The sequence below is a fragment of the Gymnoscopelus braueri genome, assembly GCF_963280865.1.
Source record: "Gymnoscopelus braueri genome assembly, chromosome: 13".
In the NCBI taxonomy this organism is placed as follows: Eukaryota; Metazoa; Chordata; class Actinopteri; order Myctophiformes; family Myctophidae; genus Gymnoscopelus; species Gymnoscopelus braueri.
This window is the reverse complement of record NC_137615.1, coordinates 11946507-11966930: the sequence shown is the minus strand read 5'-3', so window position 1 is coordinate 11966930 and position 20424 is coordinate 11946507. Positions and strand designations below refer to the sequence as shown.

The 20424-nt window shown below is 43.5% G+C and overlaps 1 protein-coding gene across 7 annotated transcripts in view; it reads left to right on the top strand.

The window, feature by feature from the left end:
* The window catches only part of rbfox1 (RNA binding fox-1 homolog 1), a 121482-nt gene that overhangs the window by 62833 nt on the left and 38225 nt on the right, over nucleotides 1–20424 (top strand). For 5 of the 7 annotated variants that reach the window (XM_080447711.1, XM_080447708.1, XM_080447707.1 and 2 more), the window contains exons 6-9: nucleotides 376–436; nucleotides 1944–1997; nucleotides 9586–9718; nucleotides 14614–14653. In XM_080447711.1, coding sequence (XP_080303837.1) covers nucleotides 376–436; nucleotides 1944–1997; nucleotides 9586–9718; nucleotides 14614–14653 — 288 coding nt within the window. The remainder of the gene's footprint in view (nucleotides 1–375; nucleotides 437–1943; nucleotides 1998–9585; nucleotides 9719–14613; nucleotides 14654–20424) is intronic. The other 2 variants (XM_080447713.1, XM_080447712.1) reach the window with 1 other exon arrangement.

Sequence of the window (20424 nt, the reverse complement as noted above, 5' to 3'; positions counted from 1 at the left end):
TTTTAGCCTTGGCTATTCAAAAATAGCAGATCTCAAGCTCACAGCTCAAGCTTGTATATCTGCTATTTTTGAAAAATCTTTGAAAAATTCTGAAAGTGTTTTTAATAAGAAGACCAGAAGAGAAGATTTGTGGGGGAAAAAATCTAAATGTTTTAACACAAATCTTCTCTTTCGGGGGATCCCTGGCACAAAACATTTTCAGATGGGGGTATACATATCATTCTCAGGGGGTCCTTGGCACGAAAAAGTTTTGAGAACTACTGATTTAGAAGACATTTATAGAATCAGGTCTCACGTCTTGATGGGTTAAGCGATTAGATCAGGGCCTGTGTCCACGTGTCATCATGACTTCATGGAATGGTTTTCTCTACCCAGGTCAACAACGCCACAGCCCGAGTAATGACAAATAAAAAGACCGTCAACCCATATGCAAATGGTGAGACCCTCGCCCCGATGCTGCATGTGATGTTCTAATTATTATTATTATTAACTCTTCAGGATAACTTTGGATCAGAAACTATTGGCTCTGTTTTTTTAAACCACTTAAACCCCATGGGTAACTGGAGTCCCTCAGGGTGTATTTTCTGTTGTCTGTTATTGTGGGGAAAGCTTTTGCTGGAAGTAGCCGATCGACAAGCTCACAACGTGACGCAATGCGTTGCGAGTTTGTCGATCTGCCATTTTTTAAAACATTACAGAAGCCCTGAAGTTCTGTGATGGTTTTTGATTTTGTTTGTTTGTTTACGTTTTCATTATAACCTATCCCTGAAGGGGTACATCTTAAAAAAGCGAAAATAGCGGATCTACAAGCGACACAACGTGCCAGATCGCACTGCGTTTTGAGCTTGTAGATCTACAAGCTCATATGGCTTGTAGATCGGCTATTTTCAAAATATTTGTTATACATTTTATACACTTGAAAACATTCTGCATAATGAGTATTTTCTACTTTTGGTACTTTAAGTACATTTTGATACCAATACTTTTGCTTTTACTTTTACTGAATTCCGGACTTTTACTTATAACAGTGTCATTGCAGTATTGATACTTTTACTTAAGAAAACATTTAGCACTTTTTCCACCACTGTTGTAGTCCAAAAGAGCCAACAAAATCAGTCTTCCCGGTCCACATGGCAGAGAAAGAATCTAACAGATTTGTCATGTTAAGAGGCCGGTGTGTTTTCCACGTGTCATACTGGGCAGAGGCAGTCAGTTACAGTCAGTGATGCTATACTCTGCAAAACCATGTGTGACATAGCCGCCGCCCACAAGCCAGACACACACTGGATCATTATCATTTATGTTTGTACAATCGTACAATCTGGCCAGCTTGATGTCTAGCTGAATTTAGTCACATCGCACAGTGTAAAAGTAAAAGAAGTGCTGTATATATGGCTTAAAGGCCTTTGCAGACAGGGTGCGATTAGTCAATCAGTTTTTACCGCATGCGAAAAGACGCACAAATCGAACTGGGTTCGATTGGGAAAAAAACGCATCGCATCGCCGCACGGTAAATTCGGAGCCGGTGTGCATGAGGTCATTGAGAACCGTGTGTTCATTTAAAAAAATGATATTGTCAGTTTTTTCCATGCGAAAAATCAATCAACATGCTTCATACATAAAGAAATTCCGTAAATGTAAAAAGAAAATAAGATAAGAAAATCGCAGATCTACAAGCTTGTGGATCTTCTATTTTTCACTAGTTTGGGTCCCAGGGAGACATCAAATTTCTCTTTTGGGTCTGGAGTGAAAAAGTTTGGGAACCACCACTGGCTTAAGGGGTTAATGGTCTGTATGTCTGTAACCATCTTATTTTACAATGTAATAAGTTTTTTTTTTTAAATCCTTTTATTTTATTTTCAAGTCCATATGAAACAAATGTGTCTGAAAATATATACTGTACATTTCTCACTGTCACTCTGTGTCTGTCTCACCCTACATAGGCTGGAAGTTAAATCCAGTGGTTGGTGCTGTCTACAGTCCTGAATTCTATGCAGGTAAGAAGACAACAATCACCGATACGCACCTGCTGTTCTGTGATTCACACACATTTCTGTCAGATATTATAGCCTTGTTGGTCTGACGCACGGCATATCATTTCATTTTGAGACGTTTGATGTTGCTTTTGATGCGTTTTCCTAGTTGTTCCCCTGGCGAGAAGCAGGAAAATTGTCTTCACAATATGGCTATTTGTCAAATTCTACTATACTTGCTGTGGCCCTCACACGTATAGTACCAAAGTACATGTACAATTTTGAGGTATTTTATACTTTACTTGAGTATTTCCAATTTTCAATACTTTTACTTCAGCTCCATTTCATATCAGAGACAAATATTGTACTATATTTACTTCACTACAATGTTTTGAAAACGAAAGATTTTGCATATTATTACAAAACATATATTAACATTAACCACTTCAACCATATACTTTGGCTATTTGAATAGCCAAAGTATATAGGTAAGTAAATAGCCGATCTACAAGCTTACAACGCGTTGTGAGCACACACACACACACATGCACACGACACAGATCTTTTTTGAGGGATCCTTTTAAGAACACCACCCTCCCCTCCCCCTCCCCCCCCGCCCCCCCCACCCCCCGCTGCTCAGCTCTGCCCTCCGTCCTCCCCGCTGACCTTGCTCTCTTCTCTGTCATTAACCTTGGTCCATTATGCTGAAAAATATCATGATTTTATGATAATAGGCTCAAAGACAGATCACAAAAAAAAAAAAAAGAGAGAGAGAGAAACAAAAGAAAGAAGAGCGAGAGAGCAGAGCAGAGGAGAATAGAGTTGTAAGTGTCGCTGTCGGAAATAAACCTTGTATGTTCAAAAGGTTTTCCAATTGTAGATATGATTTAATCACAAGCTCTTGTTAATACTTTTGATTTGGTCAACATTTATCAAACCCACAGACAATCTTCAAGCAGCACTATGTAACTTTCCTCTTCTACGCCGGATTTGAACCCGGTTTCCTGCTTACGTGCTGAACGTTTTACTTTTACACAGGGGCGCCGATTTGTGTCCGCGTTCGCGGGTGCGCAACGCATGCGTAAATATGTGGTTATTATCCGGGTTTGTTACCTTTTTAGGGGGGTTTTGTTACTTTAATGCGTTTAATTTGGTACCAAAAATGAAGTGAAGATGTCGGTGTTTTTTTCTTTTTCTTTTTTTGTGATGAGTTTGTCATGGGTGCTCTTCATTTCCCCTGGGTGCTTTAGCCCCGAAGCACCCGCAGTATCGGCGCCCTTGATTGAGCAAATAGAGCCGGCCTGCTTGCTCAGGGGATAAATGTAATCTTGACCGTCAGGTCAACATTTGTGTCAGATCCTGTGTCTATAGGTGAGACATGACCTTTGACACCATCTAAGTGTCTCAATAGAAGAGCAGGGAGACCAAATACAACCACCCCAATTGTATACGTTATAATTTTCTTAACATACTCTACCATACAGACAAATGCTTGGACAAAATTACATTTTATTCATTAAAAAAAAGTTACATAGTGAGGCTTTAACCACTTTCATTTTCAATGTAATTATTATTATTATTTATTTAGCAAAAGTAGCAGATCTACAAGCTCACAATGCGTCACATCGCGGTGCATTATGACCTCTTGTTGGGAGCTTTTTTGTTACTTTGTCACCGTAGTATGACAAAGGAGGGCATTCATTTAACCCCCCAAGAAACGTGGAGATACGAGGTTTCTGCCCGATAGCAACGAAAGGAAGAAGAGCAAAGTAAAGGCGGCGAAGGACGAGAGAGAGAGAAACCTAATTGTTCGCTCTCTCGCAAGGACATCAAAAGGACTCAAATGTATTTTATAAATTAAAATCAATATTTCCAATTTCTCCCGACAGTCGTTTGCCTAATTCAGCCGCACATTCTTTTAATTACAAAATGGCTCCCTATCGATTCGCTTTTGTCTCGCCTTTCAGGCGGGCAAAACACAATTACTACGCCTGATTTATACTCCGTTTGTGCGTGCTGTCTTGTGTGCCGGCAGGGAAAAGCCGATCTACAAGCTCATAGCAGCATCGCAGGCTGACCGCGGTGTGAGCTTGTAGATTGTCTATTTTTGGCGTACGACACCGGCATGCAAGAGTAAATCAGGCTTTAGTGTGTTTGTGTGTCTTTGTGCACGCACATGTGCACACGCGCGCATACACACGTTTGTATTACTATACTTGTGAGGAGATCATCATGTTAGGACAGTGATTTTGTGCGCTTGCAGACTTTACATTTTTGGTGAGCGGTAGAGATGCGCGGATGGCCTCTCATGGTCATCCGAATCCGCGGTACAAATTAATTATCCATCCGTTATCCAACCGCAATAATTATATTATCCAATTTTAATATCCGCATCCGCACCAACCGTTTTTCCCGTATGCCAACATATTATTATTTTCTGGTATTCCCCGTTAGTTTTAGTATTAGTTGTGCGATGCGATCAGAAAATGCATTGATTTAGCCTATGGAATGTCGGTGCGGCATCCAACTGTGCGGCATCCAACATACAGAGCACACTGCTCTTCAGCGCAGCACAGCAGCACCGGTTAAAAAAAAAGAAAAAAGACGCACCGACATTCCATAGGCTGAATCAATGCATTTTGTGATCGCATCGCACAGAGGCTGCTCTACACACTCACACAGACACAAGCACGCAGAGATTTAGCTATTTTATGGATAGATATAGATGTCATTAATTTATTTACCGCAATATTTCACCCGCGGTTTATCCGATATTAATTAATAATTATATTTGATTGACCCAAATCCACCCAAACTGCGGTTAACTGCGGCAACCGCGGCTAAAACCGCGATCCGCGCATCTCTAGTGAACGGCACAGGAACGCAACTAAGTATAACATAGAGACAAACTCTAAGCCCAACCCCTAAACTCCTCAATGCGTATAATCTAACCCCCTGCCTGAATCTTGTAAAAATGTTAAGCCTAATATAACTCCTCAAACAACCATTTCAGGACGCGACCGTGTGTTTCACTACCGGGTCTCAGTAGATAGCCCGCCCACACCGGGCAAGCGCAGTCAGCGCACAGAAGTCGAGGCGCAAACGGCTGTGTTGTTGAAGGACAATGGACGTGTGCTCGCCGCTGGCACTGTCTAGGGGGGGGGGGGGTGATAAGTTACGATTCTGTCTCTATCGGTACATAACTCGAACGCCGCTGAGTCGGCTCTAGCGGCCTTCGCAACGTTCGGTGTGGTGACTCGCTCGCCTAACGGCGCCTAACCTGCCTCTTGTTGCTCAAGCCAAGCTTGTATGTCTTGAGACGGAGCGCCTCCGACAGAAGGGGGCGTCACCAAGTTACTGAGTCTAGGTAGGAAACACCCATGTGCTTTCAGGACCTGGAAAATGTGCCTCACAATGTCTCAAATTCTACTAATATGTGCATTTGGCCCTCACAAGTATAGTGTTACACACACATACACACACAGACGCACGCATGCATGCACGCACGCACGCACGCACGCACAGAAGACTGTTTACAAGTTTTCTCCGGCCTCGCCCTTTTTTCTTCCATCAGTAATTAGGGATTGATTAATATGCAGTGATTGTGTTAATTGTGGACGAGGTGTGGACTCGTTGTGACTAATTAGACAGGGTGGCCTCGGCCAGATCAGATGAGGAATGAATGGAATTAAAAAATAATCGCTGTCTGGTGGAAACCATGTTTAAAAAATTGTGAAAGGAGCTGATCTACAAGCTCACAACGCGATGCATCGCAACACATTGGGAAACAAATCTATTACCCCCAAAAAAAGACATTTCAACTGCCCCTATAGCGGCCGAACGGTAAGGCCGACGGAAATGACAGTGGATGCGTTGGCTGCAGCTCAAAGTGAACTTTACTCAGATATCTAGTTCGTCACCGTATTATAAAAAAGAAACTGGTGAAAATGGCCAAAACTTAAACATCGAAGAACAAAAAAAAGTAACCGTTTTCAAGATGTTTTGGCCATTATCTCTGGAACGGAAGGTCTAATCTGCTCAGTTCAAAGCTTGCTGTATGCGTGACTTTGGGGGTTTTCAGGCCTAAAATTGTGGCAATTGTTTGGGACGGCCCAGTTAGGGCTGGGCCTTAATTATCAGGCCCGTTGAGAACTCTACAAATCAGGCACGACAATGGGGGGAAAAATACTTTACACTGTTTACAGGTAACGATCAGGAAAAGTTAAAAGAAGTGTGAAGAAGGTCAGAGGTCATGCCTGTATGTCCAACCAAAACGTTAGTTTTCAGGAGATGAGGGAAAAAAGAACCTGCGTTCCAATGGATTGAATGTAGTTATTAATTAATTTTAAACTTAACCACTTTCCCTTTAACAGTTCTTCCAAAAGTAGCGGAAATAGCCGATCTGTAAGCTTTGGAGTTTGGAGATCAGGCTATTTTGACAACTCTTGAACAACTATGTAGCTTTGAAAAAACATCAACAGTTTAAATATGGACGAGATGCAAGGTTTCTGCCAACAGCAACCATATCATTCATTATTTCATTCATTCATTGTATTCATGCATTGTGTTCATTCATTGCATTAATTCAGTGCATTAATGTATTCATTGCATTCATTCATTCATTCATTAATTCATTGCATTTAGAATTGATCCGGTGAAATGCTTGAAGAATTGTTAGTTAATTTAGTGCCACATCATAAAGGTGCACACAGGGACATCAGTGGGTGCTTATTTTACCAGTGTGACAATTTTTTTCACACTCAAGAGTTAAATTAAAACACTGTGGATTTGTTGCTGATAATTCACATGCCGGTCGCGGAGTCATGACGACAAGAAAAACCAACATGAAGCAACGCATGAGATGAAAGAGAGAGAGAGAGAGAGAGAGAGAGAGAGAGAGAGAGAGAGAGAGAGAGAGAGAGAGAGGGAGAGGGAGGATGAATAACGAGCTGCAGGTGTCAGAAAGTGATTAAGCGTGTACATTAATTAATGTTTCTTTCTTAATACGGTGGGACACTGTGTTGGGGGAAACGGTGATAAAGTGTACCCGCCCCCTCCACCCACACGCATATGCACACACGCACACACGCGCACAGCTGAGAACTACGTTATGTTCCAACAGGTAGCTTTTACTCTAATGCTTAGACAAGCAGTGGTGGAAAATATCTAAGTACATTTACTCTACTGTACTTGAGTAAAATTTTCTAAATTGTTATTTAATACATTTTTATACTTCTGCTTCTTTCATCTCAGAGACACATATTTAACTTATTTTTTTACTAAAATCATTTGACAGCTTTAGTTGCACATTTTTACAATAATTTGATTATTTTATGTTAATCAATTAAGTCTGATTTTATACTAAGGCAATCCAAAAAGTAGCCAATCTACATGCTTGTAGATCGTCTATTTTCTAAAAAGATTGAAACATTTGGAAACTTTTACTTTGGTAATATAAATAGATTTGTATACCAAGGCTTTTGTAGAAGTACAATCTAAAATACAAGCCTTTTTTTCTCGTAACAGATTATTTTATGCATTGCTACTTTTACTCCTCCACCACTGTAAACAGGTCATTTATTTACCGCCTCGTTGAAGCCAAACGGGACAGGAAACCAATAGCCAAATACGTGCGGTATTTGCATCACAGGAATTTAAAGATTTTTGTTTTAGCTTTGTATTATTACTATATATATATTATTATTTTAAGGACAAATCATTCGAGTTTGGCGTAGCGTTGGATCGTTCATTTCATCTCATCTGTTTTTATGTCTGGAGAATCCCGTCCAGGACAGGCTTCAGACGATTTCAAACTATCAGATCTACAAGCTCAAAAGGAGGCGCGAAGGGACGCATTTTGAGCTTGTAGATCTGCTACTTTTGATGCTTTTGTGTGACGCTGTAGTGTGATCAAGTGGGGCTTTCATTTACGGAAAAAACACAGAAAGTTAGATTATGGAGATACGTTATGTTACCTAATTCAGCTGGGGATCCCCTGGAACCCCCTCAAGGACCCCTGGGGGTCCCCGGACCCCACTTTGAGAATCACAGTTCTAAAACAAAAACAACACAGTAAATGATTAGTATTTAACATGTGTCCCCCTATAAGCCCACCTTTCATTCAATTAGCCTGTACCCAGAAGAAGCCAGGGGGCTGGAGGAATGTGATCCGTGTGACTTTAAGGTGTCTTCAGCAAATCAAGGTGACAAAAGATGAATAGGAACAATTACCACCGTCACCTCTCCCTCCGTCCCGAAGAGGAGAAAAAAAGAGAAAAAACCTACCCTTTTTCCTTAAAGCCTCCATTTTTCATCAGGTCAATGAATGATTCACTGTTTCTATTAGCATTATATTACCAGCTCCTTTTTTGAAGAGATGTATAATTAGGTTTGTGGACGACGTCTTCATCTTCCCCTCTCAACCTCTGCTCGCCCCCCGGCCCCTCAAATTAAACCTTGCAGTAGTCGTTCCCACAGAAAAAAAGGAGAAGGAGAAAAAAAAACTGCCCTTTCTATTAAGATTAATGATAAGTTAATAACAATACTAAGGCATATCTTACTCCTTCTACTTAACTCGCGAGCCCTTTTTCCCCCACTTTCGTTGGTATAGTGACCGGCACCTTTATCCTTTTCCCTTTCTTTTCCGTGATAGGTTTGAAATTAGGAACACCTGTGGTGGCCATTTATCTCGTATAGATTCAAAACGGCTTCCTGTAAAAAACTCGTACTTATACGGGCGTATAATTATTGTTTGCTCTTTTGTTTCGGTTCGCGGTCAAATATTGTTGAGATTAGATGAGAACGAGGGCGAGCTGAGAGGGAGATGAGATGGCGCTTTGTTGACCTTGAATGGGAAGTGAGGTGGTTTCTGTAGCCAGTCTGTATGTATGTACAGCAACAATGGAGGGAGGACTTATGTCAAACTAATAAGTTTGACAAATTAAAACTTATTTTTGTCCCTTTCCTTCCTTTTGTCCTTGAAATTTAAAGAAAGATTGAGAATCACTGATTTATTCTGTTGCTTTTATCGTCCTCTTGTCCATTATTTCTTTCTCTCTTTTGTCTTTTTGCAATTCTGCAAGCAATTCATTATTCTTTTAAAACAGTTCAAATGTTTCTTCACTGGCTTACCGCGTCTCAAAAGTACTTCCAACAGCGAGAAGATGATCGGAATTGACCAATTACACTTGTTTTATTATAGTTCAAAGGAGTAATATTTTCTGTATAACATTGATATTGATTTCTTATCAAAGCGAGTGAGGCCAGCCCCAACCTCAGTCGGATTCAACAACATCCTAAACACACCCTTCAAATTCAACTCAACTCAACTCATATTTATAGAGCACATTTAAAATGACCGAAGCCAACCAAAGTGCTATACAGCACTGCAAGAGAACAACAGTAACACAGCAAAAATATACAACACATTGATACAGCAATTTAAAATACAACAAACACACAGCAGAAAAAACAGTGAGGTGTGAGGTGCCAGTTTCAACTATGCTCAAATGCCAGAGAAAATGAATATGTCTTCAGTAATGATTTAAAAGTGTACGGACTGCAGGCTCTAATGTTAACACTATCATCTATTTCTCTCTCTTCTCCTCTGCAGTACCAGGCTTCCCTTACCCAGCAGCCACTGCGGCGGCGGCCTACAGAGGGGCCCACCTACGAGGCAGAGGACGCACCGTTTACAACACGTTCAGGGCCGCCGCCCCTCCCCCACACATCCCTGCGTACGGAGGGTGAGCATCAAGCCTCTGTTACTACAACGTCATAATCTCTGTAACGCTCCTCAAGCCTAGTTGCAGGCATGGTCCGGTGCATCTCAGGAGCAGGACTTTGTTGTAGATTTGAAGGAAGAAAACTCAGATTTTTTTTTTTTAGCAAAAGGCCTTTTTTTATTCATAAGGTGCAGGCAAAAGATACGTGACAACCTACGTTGTCACATATCTTTTGCCTGTACCCTGTGAATAAAAAATACTCTAAATCTTCCTTCATACCTCAATCTCTGTCTCTGTCTGACTCTCTCTCTCTCTTAGTGGTGGGTCGTTCACTAGCGATTCGTTCAAAGCGATTTGGTCTTTTGTGTGTGAACGAACGGGAACGGATTCGGCCACTTAATCTCAAGCGTTATCGTTCATGACGTTCATTTTTAGCCTGGTAAACCATCCCGGTCGCGTGAATTCACATTATCATGTGTCTTCTGCAGACCCGTTCTGGCCAATCAGTGTCTGCCAATCACAGGGCCCTGAGCGTAGATGCTTATTGGCTCTTCCACTTTTTGGTGTCTGCGAAAACGCCCACCTCAGCGCATGGGACCAGACTGGTCTGCAGAAGACGCATGATAACGTGAATTCACACGACCGGGATGGTTTACCAGGCTAGTTCCCCCCCCCGGAGAGGAGGGCGGAGACTGAGATAGAGAGGGAGGAAAACAATTATTAGAACTAATGTTTTTAGCGTACAGGAACGAGATGACTCGAGTCACTGAAACGAACGATAATTCCTATCACCCCCTACACACATATTTACACACACACACACACACACACACACACACACACACACACACACACACACACACACACACACACACACACACACACACACACACACACACACACACACACACACGGCACCGCAGCATGTATAAATTGACCAATGGGCATGCCTGGAAGACGTGCACCCCTTTGCTCGTGGGAAGTGTTGTTTATCTTGGCCCTTTTGTAACCGCGGGGCTTTTGAGCAAAAAAAACACATGCATGGTAATGATGATAGTGGATGGGGTGGGGGGAGGGGGCTAGAGGGGTTAGGAGGGTGTTGGGGAGGCGGGGGGGCTTCTTTAACACACCCACCTACCCCCCCCCCCACCCCCACCAACACCAACACCACCACTACCACTTTTGTTTTTCGTTTTTTGGCTACTCTTGGATTTTTGTCCTGTTGCCAAAAAACCACACATGAACCCCCCCCCCCCCTCCTCCACTGCCCCTACCGACAGAGCCAATCATGACAGGAATCAGTCATTCTCAAACTTTTTGAGAATGACCCCCTCCCCCCGCACCAGTGGGCTGGATGATGCCTCGGAGATGAACCAGGGTTGAGCTGTTAACAGCGTGGGCGGCCTGATCTCCATAACGACCATTATTACGTTTGTCTCCTATTCTTTTTTTTCATTTTTCGTTGCTGTCGGGCAGAAACCTCGTATCTCCTTTTAACGTAAGTTTACTTCATCATACAAGAGTGTCGCACAGCAGATCTACAAGCACTGAGTAGATCAGCTATTTTCACTATAACTTATTCAATATCCTATTATAAAATGAAGGAACCTCTGTGCGCCATTCTGTCTCATCCACATTTTTCTGTCTGATCCTCAATGAACACTTTTCCCCAAATTTAAGCTGTTTATTGGCGTTTTTTTGTGAATGGTCCTCTCAGGCTACGGGACCCGCAACCATGACTACAGATCCCATAGCCTGAGAGGATCCCATAGCGTGCGTGTGGAAATGATGGTTTAATGGACCAGTAATAAAAAGGAACGGTTTCGGAGGACTTACAAGGTTTCTTTCTACCCGACAGTGACGTTTTTATGTTATGACTCCTGCAAAGCGAGCGGCCGCTTAAGGAGGGTTTTGCGGCAGTGGAAGTTCATTAAGTCGACGGCGGAAGCACGCCGCCGCCGCCGCCCACCCGTCTCAAAAAAGAACACTGTCATGAGTGCCCCTCCCCCTTCCCACCGCCCGTGGCCATGGGCAGATGTAGATAGGTGTGTTTTTTCTTGGACGCATGCCGGTACTGATGCCGGTCTCGACAAAGAAAGATATGCGGTACAGATTGTACTTTCATTAACGCGGCACAGCGCCTGTTAATTGCCCTTTGCGACGGTCGCACGGCTGAATTATTAATGTTCTTGTGGATGCATTTTTATTACAAACCGGTCTGGTCCGCTGCAGGAGGCGACGAGCCCACTTCAAAATGAAAACCCGGCTATCGTCGGCGAGAGGCTGCTAAGGCATGTCCGTGTGTGTGTCTGGGTTTGTGTGTGTACTTGTATTACTATACTCGTGAGTGAGGGCAGTGGTGTAAAGTAACTAAGTACATTTACTCAAGTACTGTACTTAAGTAAAGTTTTGAGGTATTTGTACTTTACTAGAGTATTTCCAATTTCCAATACTTTTACTTCTACTCCACTACATCTCAGAGGCAAATTATTGTACTTTTACTCCACTACAATTATTTGAAAACTTTAGTTACTAGTTACTTTGCAAATATACATTTTTACATTATAAAACATACTGTACATTAACCACTTTAGCCTTATTTTAAACCTAGGCTATTTGAAAATAGCAGATCTACAAGCTCACAACGCGTCGCATCGCGACGTGTTGTGAGCTTGTAGATCGGCTATTTTTAAATATTTAGTACTTTTATTTTTGGTACATTTTGATGAGTAGTTTTATATTGCAGTATTGGTACTTTTACTTGAGTAAAGAATTTGAGTACTTTTTCCACCACTGCGTGAGGGCCAAACATTGTGAGGACAACTTTCCTGGTCCCAACTTCAAAATGAAAACCTAGCCATTGGGGTGAGGCTGCTACATGCTCACAGCATGTCACACTGCAACACCTTGTGAGCAGACACATAGAGAGAGAGAGTTCCATCACGCTTTGATCTCGCCGCAAAGTGGGCTGCTATATGGGCTGTTGTTCCAAACGTTGGAACTTCCTCATTGAGATAGACAGAGAGAGCATTTCCGCATCCATTCTTACAATGGTAAGTCTATATGCTAGTGTCGTCACTCTCATACTAGATCACGCTGCTTGTGAGCTTGTACTGTAGATCGGGCTATTTGCGGCTCTAGAGTTATGGGCTTAAAAACGGACCCAGAAAAAGCATTCATATATAACGACCGTCCTAAAATGTTGATGTCCTCACAACTACAGTAATATAAATGTGTTTGGCGTGTATGTGTGAGTATGTGTGTGTGCGTGCGTGCGTGCGTGTGTTCATTAATACGCTTTATTTTCCTACCTTTGCGGGGAGCTGACATGACAACCTATCAATAAGCCGATACATGCAATCATCTGACCGCTCGTGTCAGCGTGTGTATATATGTGTGTGCGTAAGAGTACGTTTATGAATCTCTGTGTGTACGTGTGTGTGTGCGTGTGTACGCGTGTGTACGTGTGTATGTGTGTACGTGTGTGTGTGCGTGTGTGTGTGTGTGTTTCACCGCTCGACGGTCACACGGTACGCGGTGTAATGACTCCAGCGGGAGCGGAGCGCTCTGACATTTTAGACGTTATTGATTATCAAAGATAGCACAAATGGCCTGAAACCACTCTAATTGCCAGCGAGATTGGAAGCGCGAGAGAGAGAGAAGGAGGGCTGTGCCGAGAGTGTCTCTCTCTCTCCGCCTCGGCCTCGCTCCCTGCGCCTCCTCAGAGGAGCCCTTAACGTAAAGCCCAGGGGTCCGTCACAATGCCCGCCGCAAAATGCCACGCTGGAAAATACAAGCCCTTTTGTCGAGAGTTCAATCAAACCGGCTCTGTCTCTCGTCCCCAGCCTCCCCCTCTCTCTCTCTCTCTCTCTCTCTTTCTCTCTCTCTCTCTCTCTGTCTCTGACACACACAGACACATGCTCTCTTTAAAACCACTTGAACCCCATAGCATCCTTATTCTCGGGCGAGTATAGCAGATACAAGCTCACAAGGGCGGCAACTATCCTATCGATAATTCTGTCTGTCTGTGGGTTTTATTCATATTCTTATTCTACCAATGAAAAAGTATTAACGAGAGCTTTGTGACTAAAATAATAACTACACTGGATCCATTGGAATGCAGCCGCAGGTCCTTTTTTCCCCCCACCGTTTCCTGAAAAGTTTGCACAGCGACGATTATGCTTTGTTGTTATTCGCGACCGCGGCGGAGATCTGTCGCAACGCGTCGTGATATCGTCTCTGTCGGGTGGAAATGTCATATGTCCAAAACTGTTACTTTTCCGGATTCAAATTCAAAAGTAGCAAGAGTAGCAGATCTACAAGCTCAAAACGCGTGTCGCTTTGTGTCGCGTTCCGAGCTTATGGATCTGCTACTATTGATGCTTTTGTGATCAAGTAGGGCGTTAATTTGCAAAAATACCCCACAAAAGGTTAGAATATGGTGATAAGAGGTTTCTGCCTGACAGTAACGATATATTCCATCTGCTATTTCCGGGCGCGGCGTAAAAGATGTACGAATTAAGCATTACCCTGTCCACTGAGAACAGCGGCGCGTGCTTGAAGTAAACCCCTCCCCCCTCTTTTGGCTCCGCCTCCCCCCACACCCCCCTCCCGCCCACCCACCCCCACCCCCTCGTTGTGTGGTGTGTTCTTTGGATTGGACTAACCTCTCTCTCTCTCTCTCTCTCTGTCTGTGCGGAAATAAACAACAACAACAACAAAAAAAGAAACGGGGTGTTGGTATAGTAGCCGGCCAAGTTGCCGCCTGCATGGGAAAATGCACTAATATGGATGTTTTTTTTTGTTTTTTGTTTTGTTCTGTCTGTCTGTCTGTCTGTCTGTCTGTCTGTCTGTCTGTCTGTCTGTCTGTCTGTCTGTCTGTCTGTCTGTCTGTTTGTGTTTGCATCCCTCTGCAGTGTTGTTTACCAGGATGGATTTTATGGTGCAGATATTTATGTAAGTATTGATTTACTGAGATGCCCGACGCATGCTGCACCGCCAACCCCCCCCCCCCCCCCCCCCTCATACCCCCCCCCCCTGTGGTCTGTTACCTTGTGGCGCTACACGCAACCTCAACGCACGCCCCCCCCCCCTGCCCCCCTCAAACCCCTACAACCCACACACCCGACACCCCCACATTCACTGTTGGTCACCCGGATCTGTTGGTCAGCTGTGGTAGGGAAGGGAAGGGCAGCGCACCAACTTAGAATGAGATCAGATCAGATAAGATCAGTGAGATCAGTTATTTAAGCAATAACAATCATCCTTCCATAACTTTATATAGACTCAGAGGGGTCCCTGCTAGGGGCTTGACTGTATTGCTATGTATAGGGAAAGACGATGAGTTTCATCCTGGCATTTGCCAAGGCACCAAGGTAGAACCGCCAGATAAAGCGATAACTGGCCAGACCAACACATACTCACAGATATTGTTGCTCTGTCATTTTCACTCCCTAATGCGTCACAATAGGACTATACAACAACTAAAAGGCACGCGTTGGAGCTTCAAATAGGAGATAGAAAATAAACTGGGTCCTTTATACTGCAGCTAAGAATGTATAAACATGCAACATAAGGAGGAAAGATTTAGCCACCTAAAGATAAGGAGACCTAAACAGCATTATACAACATTGGACTTGAGTGGTGTATAGTAAACAACTGGAGCGGAAAGCCGGAATATTTATGTTATTGAAGTTTATGTTATTGAGAAATGTGCACAAAAAATGAGGGGGATTCGTATAGGTTATTATCAGTTTGCCTTTTTCTCAATTATATGCATACTTTTTGGGTATTTCAAAATTGTATTTCAAAACTCAATCAAAATTTACATTTGAATAAAACAATATGGGGCAGTTACAGTTATAGCTGTGACCCTTCTGTGATGGAACAGACTAACAATTTAAAAGAGCAGATACAAACATACAATGTGCCTATAAAACAGCACTTTGTATTGCTGTGACTTAATAAACCCTTTAACCCCCCAGGGGCCCATGTACCTGGTCTCCAAATGTCTTCCCTCTACACCAGGGTCTTCAACAGGGGGTCCGGAACCCCTAGGGGGTCCTCAGAGTTACTACAGGGGGGGGGCAACCAAATCTTTGTGTAATAGGATTCTTTTTTACATTAACCACTTGAACCCTAGCATCCCTATTCTGAGGGGAACATTAGCCGAAAATAGCAGATCTACAAGCTCACAACACCTCGCAGCGCGAGGCGTTGTTTTTTTGTGGATTTGTGTTTTTTTGTGTGGTTAACGGTCTGAAAATACACATTAACGTGAATCCAACACAACACAGCACTACACAATGATAGTGTTGTTAAACAAGTCTATGAACTTTAATCTTAAAAAAGCGGCACGTTGTGACCTTGTACGTATACAGAAAAATAGTGGAACTGATAACTGGTTCTTCAGAGTGACGTCATAGAAGAACCTTTTTCTTTTTTGGCTCCAGAAATAATCTATAATCTCGAAACATGCTGCAACGCACCGTGTTAAAGACCAAGGTTCTGCCAAAAAAACAACATCTCAAAACGTGGTTTAGATCTGCTGTTTTTGCCGAATGTTCGCCTAATTTTAGCAGTGTTTGCCAGTGTTTAAGTGTTTAAAGAACCTCAAAGAAAAGAACCACAAAAAAGAGATTTATAAAAACATATGAGGAACACGAAGAAGCATAAGTTAAATGGTTCTTTAGTTGTTGATTGTGCTTTGTGGAACCATATTACACGTCGCCTTTTAAAGAACCATAATTCTTCTGTGCGTAGATCGGCAATTTTCTTTTGCCACATTTCCGCCTATTACGACATGCCCAGGATATACTGTAGGGACGCATAGGGTTCACGTCGTTGAATCGCACAGGTCGCCGTATTGTCACGGTTTCACCTATAAAACAGCACTTGGTATTGCTAGCACATATCAGCGGCAATGACTTGGCAAATGCTTGATTAACGGCCAACATAAACAACCCACACACACACACACACACACACACACAACAGACGAAGAGGAGCCTCCAGTGAGACTCAGACTAATGGCGCGGGGTGACTAATGCGTGTGCGGAGGTGCTGGGATAGCTCCCCTAATACCTTGCCTCCCCTCGCCTTGCCATTAGCCCCCGTGCCTCCGCCGCCGCGATTGATTGCCACGCCGCGATAAGATCATTTAATATTCATTAGCGAGGGGGGATCTAGGGGGGGGGGCCCCTGTCGCCACGTTCGCCCTGTTTATTACAAAAATGCCGTTTGTGTGTGAAGTGGATTCGCTCAATTCGTCCAAACGGCAGATGAGATATAAGTTAGGAGGGAGGGGGGGGGGGAGATGAAGCTCGAAAAAAAGAGTCTGTAGGCGAGGCGCCCAGGGATGATCATGTGCCACGCAAGATGGTGCCACGTGAACGCACACAAAGGAAGGAAGGAAGGAAGGAAGGGAAGGGTACACTTTAAGTTGTTACATAACACTGTCGTCGGGCAGAAACCTCTTATCTCCATAATTATGTTTCTTACATATTCCCTAAAATAAAATAGAAATCCACAGACAGACAGAGAGACAGAGAGCTCAGTCCAGAAGAAATAGATCTCTCTCTCTCTCTCTCTCTCTCTCTCTCTCTCTCTCTCTCTCTCTCTCTCTCTCTCTCTCTCTCTCTCTCTCTCCAGTCAGTGAGTCATAGGGACTCTCCCGTGTTGTTTCAGTGCAGGAGTGCGTACAGTCGTGCATGTTTGCCCGGTGCGCCACTGAGAGCCTTGACCCAGAGGGGGGTTATAGTCACATCATCATGCATGTGGCATGTGTACATATGCATGCGCACACACACACACACACACACAGAGCACACGATCCGGCGCATGACCCCCCCCCCACAGTTACTCAATCAGTTACAGCAGTGACAGGGCACAGTATAAGCGATGAGGGACGCGTGGCGCACAGCAGGTCTTAGTGACGTGGCCCCATCATCGCGTTCTCCACTCCAGTGGGTGGAATGTAACGACTACTCTGTCGGGGTGGAAACCTCACATGTCCAAAACTGTCACTTTTCAGTGTTTGAATTAAAAAAAATAGCAAAAGTAGCAGATCGTCCGACGCAGGGGCGCTGTTACGCGGGGGCTTCGGTGGCTATAGCCAGTTAGCCACCAATGTTTTATCCAAAGCCACCAATAAAAAAATAAAAAATAAAAAAAAAGTTTTTATTTTTATTATTTTTATTATATATAACCCTAACCCTAACCCAACCCTACCCCTAACCCTAAAACCGAAATAAATTAACAAAAAACAGGGGGAAAAGTACCCAAATCCATGGAGAATTTCGGACACATGCGCGCGTGTGCATGTGTCCGTTGCCTGGGGGACTAAGCCCCCAACCTAGTAGAGACCTAGCAAACGCGTCTGGTCCCACAAGCTCGAAATGCGGCGCGAAGCTTGCGGATCTGCTACCTTTGATGTGTGATTAAGTACTGTAGGGCGTTAATTTACGAATGGAGATAAGAGGTTTCTGCCCCTATACAGCAACGATAAGTAAAGAAACAAATCATCAGAGTAGCTCTTCCGCCACCGGTGACAGCAGGGCACAGTAAAGCGGCGAGGGGGGGGGGGGGGGAGGTGTGTGTGGCGAGCAGCAGGTATGTCATCTTGACACGCGGCCCCATCGTGGCGTATACTCTTTAAGTATCTCTTTATAACAGTAATAACACACCGCTCAGAGGCGGGGTCAAAGGTGAAATGATGTGAGTAAGCGTGGGGGGAAGGGGGGGGGGGTGTAACCGGGGGGGGGTGGGGGGCTTTGTCAGGGCTGTCACGGAGCCTACAGGAAGAATGAGGGGGGGAAAAAATGTAATGAAAAAGAAAAAAACAGCCGAGAGAAGGGCAGCCGTGTCTTTTTTTTTATGATCAATTAGACTGAATGGCTGATCTGGGGTCAGCCTGGGGGTGATGATGCACGCTCGTCTGACACACACCCCCACCCCCACAGCCCCACCCCCACAGCACGGCGATACGCAAACAGACAGCCAGCAATGGCCACCATCTAAAAAAAGAAAGAAAGAAAGAAAGAAAGATAAGAGTAGACTATAGAATTGTGTGTTAAATTATAAAATGGGACCTTTTGGGTCATTTCAGGCATTTCAGTCGATTTGCCAACGTGATTCTATAACCACATGAACCCTAGCGTCCCTATTTTGGATGTGTCGTAATAGGCGAGCATCCAGTGAAAATACGTGAACAATTCAGCAAAAAATTGCCGAGCTTGTACATTGGCTATTTTCGGCAAAGACATTGGCATAAAAAAGGGTTTAAGTCAGGGGTGTCCAAACTTTTTTTCAAAGGGGCCCATATTTGAAAATAGGATAATACCTTGGGGCCACCGACTGCGTGTCCTGTCATACACATGCATCACATAGCAACAATAACAATAGTCTTTTGTTGGCCGTGTTGCCAAATGTCACTCATCTGTGCTTTTGTAGAAAACGTTTCTACAAAAATGTAATAAAAATAGCCTTTCTTTCAACATCTTGAGAATGAAAACAACAAAAGGAACGAGTAGTTACGAATCCTTGCAAATTCTACTGAGAATCTGCCCCAGGTTAATTTTAAAACACTCCGAAATGTCAGTGTTTGAATGTTCATGACTATAGGCTACTACTGACTACCGTCTTTAGAAACCTTTAAAAACGTTAGGAAGGCAGCAAGAAAATAGCAGAGCTTGTCTTATCTGCTATTTTCTGCGAAAGCTTTCCCCACAATAACAGAAAACAGAAAATACACTAGCATAGAGCCCTGAGGGACTCCGATCAACCATATGGGGTTCAAGTGGTTAACTTGCTATGCTCTATACCACTCGCGGACCAATTTTTATGGGTCGGAGTAAATATCCCCTTTTTATCGTTTCCTACATTTAAAAATATATATTATTTCAAAATATTTTAAACGAAAACAATCACAACTTTTCATCAATTAAAAACAATTCAAAAAAAATTCAAGAGAATTTCTTGAAAAAAATAAAAAATAATAATAAACAACAATATGTACATTGGAGGAAAGGAAGGGAAGTTCACACACTGTAACTCCCAGTAGAATATATATATTTCATACATTTTCTACTGGGAGCTACAGTGTTTTCCAACTTCCCTTCCCTAAATTGTAACAATCTAATATTTTCCATAAATACATTTTTAAGAGTTGTGATCTGCTATTTTCACTAGTTTGGATCTTGAGCTAAAAAGTTTGGGAATCACTGTTCTATACTAAAAAGACTTCAAAGGAAAGATTAATGGAGGGTTTACTTCAGGGATGGTCAATGTTCCCCCCACCCACCCGCCTGCCCGTCCCCCCCCCCCCCGTGTGGGAAAACATCCAAGCCGTGTGGCCGTTAACCATCCAGCTGACACTGGGTTGTTGTTCCCCCTCCTCGGCCTCGGGGTGCTTGGTATGCATGTGGAAGTGTGCTGCACTTGCTGATTGGTAGTAAAACAAGATGTTGTAGGGCACCCGGGTGGCTCGGTTCAGATGCCATCAGATGTTGCGCTGGCGTATGCCACCTTGGCACAGGCACAGCGACAGCGGCCATGATGTCCTGGGTTTGCGAGCGGCACATGGCCTGTGACGCGCGCTCATCCATGCACTCGCTGCACTCGCTTAATAGTTGCCCCCGTGTGTGTCTCTCTCTCTCTCTCTCTCTCTCTCTCTCTCTCTCTCTCTCTCTCTCTCTCTCTCTCTCTCTGCCGTATACCCAGTGGTGGAA